Consider the following 12,423-nt stretch of genomic DNA (forward strand, 5'->3'; position numbering starts at 1 on the left):
AGTGAGGAAAAAAGGCAAAAGTGGATGTGAGAAAAAATGGCTTCGCCCGGACTCGAACCGGAGACCTTCAGTGTGTTAGACTGACGTGATAACCAACTACACCACGAAACCTTGATGTCTATGGGTCCATGTGTATTGCATTATAACGATAGAATAAACATGCAAGAAGCATCACCATAGGACGAGAAATGTGTGAGGATATACTTTTCTCTTCTATTCCTTTTCTTGCCCCAAGTTTGAGGGAATATATCCCTATCCTGGCAAAATATACTATTAGGTCCCATCCTCATATATATATATATATATATATATATATATATATATATATATATATATATATATATTTAAAAGTTTAAAGCATCATTTCAAATTAGTACAGGGTAGTGGTGGTCCAGAACAAGTCATGGAGAGTGTTCCCTTTTTTTTTTTTTTTTTTTTTTTTTTTTTTTTTTTCATTTTTTGAATTTTGTCTTCCTTGAAATAGAAATTGTCAAATTAAGTTCCTGACAAATTTAGAAATAATTGTCATCCCTAGTGCTGAAGGCTGATTTCACGTAAGAGTAATATTTACATGTGATAACTAACTACACCATGTAACGTTGCGGTAAGTAGGGATGACAATAGGACGATAAATGTGGAGGTATACTTTCCTCTTCTATCTTTGTCATTGCCCTAAGTTTGAGGTAATATTTTTTCATCTTGACAAAAAATATTATTAGACTAGATCCGTATATATCTTTAAAAGTTTAGAGCATCATTTCAAATTAGTACGAGTTGATGGGACAAGTCATGGAGACTGTTCCCCTTCCTTAATTGCTTTCATTTTATGAACTTTGTTTCTTTCAAAATAGAAGTCGAATTCCAGATAAATTTAAAAATAATTGTCATCCCTAATGTTAATGGACTTATTTCTTTTGAGAAGAATATTTACTTTCTTTTAACAAAATTATATATATATATATATATATATATATATATATATATATATATATATATATATATATATATATAAGTATTTATTATTAAAGTCAGATTTTTGTTTGGGTGTTGCTATTTGCACCTCCTTTAATAAAAATGAGGTAAAAAGTACATTAAAAATATAAAAAGTTAAAAACTTATAATAAATACATAGGTGGTGCAAATAGCCTAATGAATGGTCAAAATGCTATTTGCACCACCTTAATTAAATCACATTTATTAAATTTAAATAATAATTAATTAATTCAAAATTTAAAAAAAAAAAAAAAAAAAGAAAGAAATCCTGTGTTCCCCGGTGCTTCTCACCGGAGAAGGTGACGGGCGGTGTTCTTTTTTTTTTTTTTTTTTTTTTTTTAACAACCCATTGGGTTGCCTTCTTCTCACCGGAGAAGGCAGTCCAGTTGCCTTCTCCGGTGAAAAGGCAGAGAAGGTGACGGGGGGTGTTTTTTTTTTTTTTAAACAACCCACTGGGTTGCCTTCTCCAGTGAGAAGGCAGAGAAGGTGACGGGCGGTAATTTTTTTTAAAAAAAACAACCCACTTGGTTACCTTCTCACCGGAAAAGGCAACTCACTGGGCTGCCTTGGAGAAGGCAGCCCAGTTGCCTTCTCACCGGAGAAGGTGACGGGCGGTGTTCTCTTCTCTTCTTCTTTTTTTTTTTTTTTTTAAAAAAATTTTTTAATAATTTTAATTTAAAAAATGAAAAAAAAAAAATAATCTTTGTTGCCTTCTTCTCACGGAGAAGGCAACCCAGTTGCCTTCTCCGGTGAGAAGGCAGGGAAGGTGACGGGCGGTGTTCTTTTTTTTTTTTTTTTTTTTTTTTTTTTTTTTTTAAACAACCCACTGGGCGGAGAAGGCAACCCACTGGGGTGCCTTCTTCTCACCGGAGAAGGCAGCCCAGTTGCCTTCTCCGGTGAGAAGGCAGAGAAGGTGACGGGCAGTGTGTTTTTTTTTTTTTTTTTTTTTTTTACAACCCACTTGGTTACCTTCTCACCGGAAAAGGCAACCCACTGGGGTGCCTTCTCACCGGAGAAGGTGACAGGTGGTGTTTTTTTTGTTTTTTTGTTTTTGTTTTTTTTTTAATAATTTTAATTTTAAAAAATGAAAAACAAATAATAATCTTTGACCATATTTAATGCATGTAGTGTAAATAACAAATTTGCATTTACACCACCTATAAAGCTATTTGACCTACTAAATAGGTGGTGTAAATAGCAAAATATGTGATGTAAATAGAATTTCCCTTTTGTTTTTGTCCCTCTTTTAATGCTTTGTGCTAGCTAGTTGCACACCTTTTTAACATTACTAGGGAAACTCCGGTCAACTCATGAAACATTGAAATTTCCTTTACTTTATAGTTTGGGTACATATATGAATATGATGAAGGGGCGGCAAGAAGTGAAATTTCATCTCAAGTCAACTATATAAAAAAAGAATATAAGTTATGGATACAATAAAAATGAGTTAATTTCACGAATGATCCTTGACTATTATTATTTACTAATTTTGTGTGATGTATGTGCTCAGATAATAGAGTTAAAGAGCGTACTTCTCACTAAGTACTTTGTGGTCCATTGGTATCTAGTTGCTCTCCTATATGGGAAATCATATATGTGGGTGTCCCCTTTCCTTTGTAATAAAAAAAAGCGGACTTATTAGACAAGAACTCTACTACGCGTGATAAGAAATGCAAATATGAGAGTTCTACAATCATTGGATATGATATCCCCTTAGCTGGCTGCGTCATTTTGGGTTTGCCCCATCCATTTTGATCTCACAAATTGCTTTCATAGTTTTCATGTCAGAATTGAAGGTCTCATTAATGGCTTTCTATTTTTACACATTAACCATGTAATTTTCACAATTCTACAATTTACCATTTATATTATCCAGCCAAAAACTATGGGTCCCACCACATTAAAAGACACATGAATAGTAGTATACTAGTATTGTATCCCATATACTATTCATCTACATTATCTACTCCTTAAGTCCTTATTATAGACACAAAGAAGTGTATATTTTCCATCCCCATTTATTTTCTACTCCTTATTATATATATATATATATATATATATATATATATATATATATATATATATATATTCATTTGAATGTGTTCTTTATTATTATTATTAGAATTCAACTCACCCTCACAAAGCGAAATCACTTGTCTCCTGGACCTCACACTTCTGTTTGGCAAGATTGTGGAGGTGTAAATTACAATGACTAATGACTTCTTAGGTGCGAGGATCAAGAGGTGTTGATAAAGTGATAGGGTTAGCTAGTTTGAGTCTTTTAAGCATGCGCGCAATTAAGAGTTTGAATTCATTAATATGCTAATAATCCTTGAGAATGCTATTCCCCGAAGAGGACTCAATCAAGACTCAACTAGATTAGTCTCGCCCTATCACCTATGTGTATGCAGTAACACCTTTGAGAAAATTATTTTTGAATGGAATCTGATTGAGACTCAACTAAATTAGCTTCAAACACTCTATGTATGCAATAACATCTTTGAAAAAGCTGAAATTGTCCTCTAAAATCTAAATAAGACTCGATTGAGATTCTACTGAATTAGTCTCAACTCGTAATTTAAAAAATACAGATATCAATGTGGTATTGGAGAAAAATAATATAACCAACTAATATGTACGCCCAAAATTAAATGTCATTTAAGAAGTTGATGATGAGTGAATATCTATACAACAGATTTTGGTGCCCATAATAAAAAGAAAAGACCCTACACACTACACAATGAGACTAAACTTATCATTTTATTTAATAATAATTGTCGGCCAAAACCTCGATTATTAGTCTAACCGTACCATTTAACGTTAGACACACAAATCTTTTCTCGAGAGAAACGATTGGATTTATTTTGTGCATAGAATATACGTTATGAACCAATCAGCAGCTTGCTTTTTCTCGTCACCATAACATATAAACAGCAAAAAAAAAAATATGTTCAAATTCACGTAACACATTAAGTTGTTTATTGGTCTTTTAATTTTTATTTGACTTGATCAACTATGAATAACCTAAACAAATTTATCCCATTATTACAAAAAATCAAAATGTGTCTGATTATAACATATCGTCAATTAGTATGTGTAAACATACATTAGCATTTTTTTGATATAAAAATATAAGAACAAAACTAACCAAGATTCAAATACAATAATAAAGTTGCACAAAATCATGTAATATAAAAACATTTCAAATCCTTTGACTTATATGTGAATTAATTAATATATATACATTCATGTGAATGGTTGTCTAACAAACATTCACGTTGAGCCACTCTCCTCTAAACTATAACTGCTTTACGATATGCATTATCATTAAAAAAAAAAAATTAATTAATTAAACTATAAAAAATGGTCAAATGTAGACTAGGAACACAATGCAATGCATGGGCCACAAATGTAAATAAAACAATTATATTATGTCACCTGCTAAGTGCTAGTAGGTCTTTTATTAAATAATTTAGGGCTTTTGTCTCTTGTCTCTCTGTTTGGTCCGTTGTGCAAATTAGAGTCATTTGCATTTTATAAAGAGTTTAATGTAGCACATACAATAAATAAATACTTACATCAAAATTAATGTTAGTTAAAATTGTCCCGAAAGAAGTGATCGAGTGAAAAAAGTATGATTCTTAGCTTATACCTAAAGGTTGAGTCCGTTACCCAGGACTTTCGTGTGTGGTTTACGAAGCTAAATTGAATAGGAAGATCGGATGACATAAAGCATTGTCATAACTTTGTTTCTTATTATATTGTTGTCAATTTTTTGTCGTTCAATTGTATGCAAAAGTGATTGTATTGTTTTCATCCTTGAGTTTTATTAGAATTTAATTTTTTAAAAGAAAAACTACTTCACAAATAAGTAAGGAACAAAAAATGTTATTTCTTTATAATTTATGCAAAAATTGTCATTTTTTCTTTATTCATAATTAAGTTTTAAGCTGAAGAAAACATATTTGGTTTAGGGTTTCGAGTAAAATACTGATTTGCAATCTAAAACATAAAGACTAAATTACGAAATCTGAATTGTAATTTAAAACCTTAAACTAAATTAGTTCTATTATATTACAAGGTAATATCTGTTATATACTCTCTATTGCAGCCCAAAGAATCAATATCCACCATCAAGGTTCAATCTTGTGATCTTTCCTCAAGAAAAGCCACATAAATGTCATCTGACTACAAAGGTGCTTGGCACATATTAGTATTTATATTAGTTATTAAATATATGTTTAGTAAAAAAATTTTAAATTGCCTAATAACACACAATGCATGTGATGCGTTTAATTATTATTAATTATTCTAAAAGACAAGAATAGTTTACTTTGATTTGATTTGCTATTTTATACACACTTCCAAATGACTACAAAAGAGGTAGCTTCATTTTAGTTATTAATATATTATAATTAATAATCCAAAATTAAATTATACATACCCAAAAAAAAAAAGCCTTACTCACTAAATTAAAATATAGCATAAAATACTTTGGCTTATAAATATACCCAATTCCTTCAAGTCTGTACCTGTAACACTGCACACTTCTTCTTCTTCCTAACAGAGCTTGTTAAAAATGGCAGCAGGAGCTTCCTCCCCATGCGCTTCATGCAAGCTCCTACGACGTCGTTGTGCCAAGGACTGCATCTTTGCTCCTCATTTCCCCTCCGATGATCCTCACAAGTTCGCCATCGTTCACAAGGTGTTCGGCGCTAGCAACGTTAGTAAAATGTTACAGGTACGTTACATAGTCTCTTTTTTTTATCGGGCAGTGTAAATGTTTACATTTTGAGAATTTTCAGGTATCATATATTCTTTTTTAGAGTAACATGAGAAACCTACTCAATGGTGTGTACAGATAAATCTTGTCTTGTGATCCTAGTTTGCAAAGTAAATCAGTTTAATTTGGCTATAGCTAACCAACTAACTCAAATTAAGAAAGTTAATAGACTGTTTCGGCTGAATCCCAACTTATAATTTTGTAGTAATCAAATTAACAGTCTGATAAATTTGATTAGAGTTTGACTGAGTTGCCCCCACTATCATGCTTTCTTGGCAACAAAAGACGAAATTTCTAGCCACAACTCGGGGGGTCCCACATCTTAACTAGACAGTTTCATGTATTCTTCTCCCAAAATGTTGATCCCAACCCCCAGTCCCGACAGAGCATTGTTGGAAATTGTAAATCACCCTAATTTAATGGTTCAGCAGATAGAGCCAAATGTCCCAGTATCATGTATTCTACTTCAACTAAAAGTGGGCGGATAATATGATTGTAAGGCTAGAATATTTGTGTTGAATTGGGCGCAGGAGATTCCGGCGGATCACAGGGGGGACGCGGTGAGCAGCCTGGTGTACGAGGCGAATGCGCGGCTGAGGGACCCGGTGTACGGCTGCGTGGGGGCGATAACCTACCTGCAGGACCAGGTTTCGCAGCTGCAAATGCAGCTGGCGGTGGCGCAGGCGGAGATACTGTGCATCCAGACGCAGCAGCGGCGGCCGCCGCAGCAGGACTCTTCAACCACCGTGCCGCCGCCGCAGATTCAACTGCGAGATGCCGCGGCAGATCTCGACGACGACCGCCGTTTCAAATCTTTCTTTGTGCATCAGCAAAACAACCATCATCAGTGCTTCAACAACTTCACCCCCTCAGATAACACTGTAATTCTCCATGAATCTTTCAAGAGAGCACCATTCTTTGAACATTATGACATGGTTTCTTCATTAACCTAGCTATGATTATCCATCTAACTTATTACATATATGAATGGAACTTAATTAGTGATTAATGCTTAATTATCCTTTTCAATTTCTTCAATTCATGCATGCTGTCAATACTTCTTTTTTGTAAAAAAAAAAAATAAAATCCTGCAAGCATAATTAAGTTAGTTGCTAAGTCAACCCTACATGTGAGAGGTGCAATTTAAATAATATAAAACCATTTTTTAAAAAAAAAGTTTTTTTTTTCTTCCCAATGAGGCTACCTAATAATAATGGTACAAGAATCTTACTTCATCTATTTACTTGGTCAGAATATTTACCTTTTACTTTGTCAAGTCTGGGTGCGAGAATACCTTTTGAGAGAAAAAGAATATTTATCTTTTTGAGGATATCTTGAAGTATTTTCATTGATAATAAGTTACACACTTAAACCTTACTCTTCCATTGGTATAATATATCATATTAATTAAAATTTGCATTTAATATGCCCTCACGAACAACTCGATCAGGTGATAGATTACGAACAAAGACGACATAAGATCGAGCTGTAACACACGGGTTAATATTGGTCCTTCCATCTAAGAAGTGGCAACGGGTTCTCAAAAGCACATAGGCCAAGGTGGGAAGTATCCAGTCAACATGTACATACAATATAATTACAAAGTATATGAAAGATTAGGAAGCATCTTTTAATGTTTTTTTCACACAAATACAATTCCACATTTCCTTTTCAGAATTCCGTTTCCTATATATAACGTTATGACAAAGTAAACCAAAGGCAGCTTCGGCCTTGTTTGTTTTCGCCAACTATCGCAGCATGCATGCATGCATTCTTTGCACTTTTAATCATCGGACAAAGACACATCCAAAACGTACCCATCATAAAATCTTAACCACACAAGTATTACTATGCACGACGACTTAAAAAATCAAGTTCAATATTTTATTATCGAAGCGTAGAGCTAGTTGTTACGTAAGTTTAAGAAAATAAAATTACACATCATTACCAGTATATTTATTAGCGTAGTGATAAACGTTTCGTAGAATTCTTCACTAAATTGGGAAGAAGAAGAGTAGAAGAGGTTAAGGAATGTGATGGATGGGATAACGAAAATCCAAGTAACGTGATATTCATCGATTCTCTATGACGAACTCATTCACATGCATGGCCTATGGGGATTGTGGGGACACCCATAAAGTGTCCAAATTCATCACTTCATAATAACACATGTTTTCCTTTAATTAATTACTTGTTGGAGACCACAATCACCATACTATGCCAAAAGATATAACTATTAGTGAAAGTGTTATCCTGATACAAATTGAAGATTAAGCGTACACGGCTGAAAATTATAAAATTTCTGATCACCTGAAAGTGATCTTAAATCAAGTCGAAAGCAAAAAATGGTCGGAAATAGCAACAAAGGTTTTTCTGAATACCAAATGTGATCGGAACAAGACTTTCGACTTGATTTAAGATCACTTTTAAGTACGTGGTCAGAAATCCAATAATTTTCAGCAGTGGTATATCACTACTCAAAAAATTATAATTAATTTAATAGCGAACACACAATTTTAATTTTCTTATATTTGTGTAGTTGTTAGCGTCATCTTTCAATCACAGGATATATATGCATATAGCTATTTATTTTGTATAGTAATATAAAGATATATTTTGTAAGATTTAATGTTTTAATCTGTCTTAATTATTTCATGAAACATTAATTGTCTTATCATCCATTATATTTATGGTCAATTACCAACTAAACTCCAAATCGATCTTGACCATACATCAGTCTTCTGATCCCTATTTGGCTATTTTGATATTCAATCAATTGAAAATGTTATCGTATTTTCTTCAAGTAAGATTTAATTAATTAATCCATCGATATATGAATAATGATTTGGTTTAATTTTAATTATCTCTAAAAAATTTAAATAATTTTCGAACAATTGAAGTATATATGTCTTATAATTATGTTTTCAAGACATTATTCATCTATGTTGGATATTTTGTATTTTGGTATTAACATTTTAATAAAAATTATTTTTAAATTTTTATTTATAATTATATAAAAGATGATCAAATTTAAATTATTGCACAAGACACCTATTTGTTTAGGATGAACCATAATTTGCAAATTCCTAGATGGGTCCATCTCTTATCTCTTTCTTACTCTTCATTGTTTACCAAGATTAGGACACTTAATCGCGTTTGCACACATTTAATTTACGTTCGCACACATTTAATATATAATATAATCTAAACCATTAAAAAATATTAAATGGATGCACACGATTTGTTCTCACGTTCTCACCTAAGCAAATGTTCTCATATGATCCTCTCTCTCTCTCTCTCTCTCTATATATATATATATATATATATATATATATATATATATATATATATATATATATATATATATATATATATATATATATATATATATATATATATATATATATAACCAACTCCCAATAAATTCTACACTTCTAGAATCTGAACTTTACATAATTAAAATTTTACACGGTCACTTTTTATACAATAAATTTGTCATTTTCTATGATTTCCTGGAGAAGGTGTGGATGGCTAGCAGCTTGGATCTTCTAAGAACAATAATAATTAATATTTAATTAATCCCGTGACACAAAGTACCTTTAGAACATATATATAGACATGAGGCCAAGCAGCCCCTTGATTGAACATAACTAACTATTTTCATAGTTGATATCTTTATTTCAAATATTGCAACTTGCTTTTTGGGATCTATCAACTTTTGTGAAGTTGATGGTTATAATTGTTCATGATATGATCACACCAATCCAAAAGAAAAATAAATTATTTACATAAAGTTTTGAATTGTGTCAAAGTATGCAATTAGTGACCATTTCAAAGATATTGTGATACACAACATGTGAATTGAAAAAAACTAATTTCAAATTAATGACTTGTGTATATGTTGATAACTTAGAATCTAAGATGAATATATAATTACTTAATTGTGATTATGGTGTAAATTTAAGTCATTGATCATTTATACAGTGGCATATATGGATTCAATCCTAATGGTCGATGTGGTTTAATTTGCATAAAAGAATTCATGATAAGTGAGAATGTGGGATTAAAATTTTAGGGTAAGCTAGGAAGGAATTAATGTGTGCAAATTTTATATTCCATTGCTTGGTTCGTAGGGGAAAACAATTATTAGCAATAATTAATATTATCCTTATATAATAAAGGTTTGTGAGGATAATATTGTTGCATTAAGAACACTTTTTCTTGGCAGGGTGATGAGAAATTTAAAATATGAGTTAATACCTGACTTGATTCCTTACTATTAGGATTTCACCACTTTAATCTTCGACTTCTAAATTTATTTAATCTCATCTCCAACTATGCAATTGTTAACCAAAATGGTCATCAATCAGGACTGTTTTAAATAAAAATTGCATAATTGGAATGAAATTGAACAAGTTTAAAAGTCGAGGACCAAAGTGGTGAAATCATAATAGTCGATGGACCAAATCAAGGTATTAACTCTAAGTCAATAAAATCCCAATTCGTCCCATGAAGTAAATCTTGGATGTGCATGGAGTAAATCTTGCTTTGCGACTCTAGCTGGCGAAGGACTATATGAAGGTAAACCGAGCTATGTTACCCATAGCTAACTGGTTTAAAAAAAAAAAAAAAAAGCCTAATAATTATTACACTAAGAATCAAACTTGTAATTTTGTGATTACTAAATCAATAATTTAACCAACTTAGTCAGAGTTACTCCATTCCATCAAGATTATTGAGAATAGAATTGCACCATTTGAAACTTGGCGCAATATATTAAACAAGAATAAGTACGATATTGATCCATACATATATTCACCTAGAGGCTAATTTGTTATAATAATATTATTATAATAATTGTTAAACCAAGAGTTAATTAGTTTGTTAATTAAATTAAGTAGTGGGTGGTGTGTATGCAGTATGTGGCTTAGTGTATGTGGAGTACATGGAGCATACATTCCTAATTTTTAGCTTTATTATTATTTCTCCTTTACTATAAAAAGGCTGTGTATCAATCTTTTTCAAATATCAATCAAGTGAATTCAATTCTCCCTCTCTCTCTCTTCTCAAATATATATTATATATATATATTATAGATATATTATATTATATTTAATATATATTATATTAAATATATTATATTTAATATATATTATATTAAATATATTATATTTAATATATCTAACATTTGGTATCAGAGCCAGTCAACCTTTCAACCCCGAGGTATTTTTCATAGTGAATTATGGCCACAAATTTCAATATTGTATGGTCGGGTCCCAAATTGGACGAGAACCTCGATTACAATTATTGGCAAATTATGATGTCCACACATTTGCAAGCTCAAAATCTTTGGAGCTTTGTTGATCCCGGTCTACCCGAAGGAGCTGATGCAGCCGCTATACGGCGAGATAAATTGGCCTTGGGTCAGATTCACCAAGGTGTTCATTATTCCATTTTTGGGCAATTAGCTCGTGCTCAAACAGCAAAACAAGCTTGGGACATCTTAAAGGTGTCACACAAAGGAGTTGATCGGGCGCAGAAGTCTAAGTTGCAATCGTTGAGAAGGTTGTACGATAATTGTGAGATGACCTCTACAGAAACAGTAGATGCGTATTTCACTCGTCTTATTGATATGGTGAATAAGATGAGGCTATATGGAGATACGATTGAAGATGGTGCAGTGGTTGAAAAAGTTCTTCGAACTATGCCGATGAAGTATGACCATGTGGTGGCTTCGATCACAGAGTCACACAAAACTGAGCTCTTATCAATTGCAGAGCTGAAAGGTATGGTAGAAAGTCATATTGACAGGATTGCGTCAAAATCGGAACCACTAGCAGAAGAAGCTTTGAAGAGTCAAGTCACCCTTAATGTGACTGGCACTAATCAAAGAGGTGGAGGATCTGGTAGAGGTCGTGGAAGAGGAAGAGGAGGTTCTAGTGGAAGAGGTCGTGGTAACTTTAACCAAGGAGGAGGACGTGGTAACTCCAACCAAGGAAGAGGTGGAGGTAATACCAAACAAGGTAAATTTCCATTTCATTGCTACAATTGTGGCAAGTATGGGCACAAGATTGCAGATTGTTGGTATAATGAGGACAACAATCGTGGAAATCAAGCAAACATTGCTGAAAACACTGCTGAAAAGTTTGGTGAGAGTTCTGAAACTTTACTTTTAGCCAGCGATAGTTTTTCTGCAGATAAGAACATATGGTTCTTGGATACTGGGTGTAGTAACCATATGTGTGGGAAGAAAGAATTGTTTTCCGAACTAGATGAATCAGTCCGGTCTGAAGTGACATTTGGCAACAAGTCAAAAGTGCCAATTTTGGGAAAAGGTAAAATCTCTATTCAGTTGAAGGATGGTACTCACAATTTTATATCCGATGTGTTCTATGTTCCTGAACTACACCAAAATTTGTTGAGTATGGGTCAGTTGTCAGAAAAAGGATATAAGATACATATTGCTCAGGGGTGTTGTACCATTGCAGATGCTAAAGGAGTTTTGATTGCAAAGGTAAATATGTCCCAAAATCGACTATTTCCTTTGAAAATTAAGCATACTCTACTTGCTTGCTTTAATTCTGAAGTTTGTGATGATAATTGGTTATGGCATATGCGATTTGGGCATTTCCATTTCTCTGGATTAA

At 32.5% G+C, this 12,423-nt stretch overlaps 1 protein-coding gene and 1 non-coding gene across 3 annotated transcripts; one reads left to right on the forward strand and one right to left on the reverse strand.

Moving 5' to 3' along the window:
- Positions 1 to 37: 37 nt before the first annotated feature.
- On the reverse strand, positions 38 to 111 carry TRNAV-AAC. The gene has a single exon. It is a non-coding gene; the product is annotated as a tRNA-Val (tRNA).
- A 5,382-nt stretch (positions 112 to 5,493) lies between these two features.
- Positions 5,494 to 6,814, forward strand: LOC109186310 (LOB domain-containing protein 12-like). Of its 2 annotated transcripts, none has more exons than XM_019336240.1 (2): positions 5,494 to 5,734; positions 6,310 to 6,814. In XM_019336240.1, exons 1-2 carry the CDS (start codon positions 5,573 to 5,575, stop codon positions 6,727 to 6,729), a joined length of 582 nt encoding a protein of 193 aa, XP_019191785.1. In that variant the 5' UTR covers positions 5,494 to 5,572; the 3' UTR covers positions 6,730 to 6,814. The 2 variants fall into 2 exon arrangements, with proteins under 2 accessions (XP_019191785.1, XP_019191783.1); XM_019336238.1 differs by having other exon boundaries at positions 5,496 to 5,734; positions 6,307 to 6,814.
- Positions 6,815 to 12,423: the final 5,609 nt, after the last annotated feature.

Source organism: Ipomoea nil, unplaced genomic scaffold (genome assembly GCF_001879475.1).
Source record: "Ipomoea nil cultivar Tokyo-kokei standard unplaced genomic scaffold, Asagao_1.1 scaffold1407, whole genome shotgun sequence".
Lineage (NCBI taxonomy): Eukaryota > Viridiplantae > Streptophyta > Magnoliopsida > Solanales > Convolvulaceae > Ipomoea > Ipomoea nil.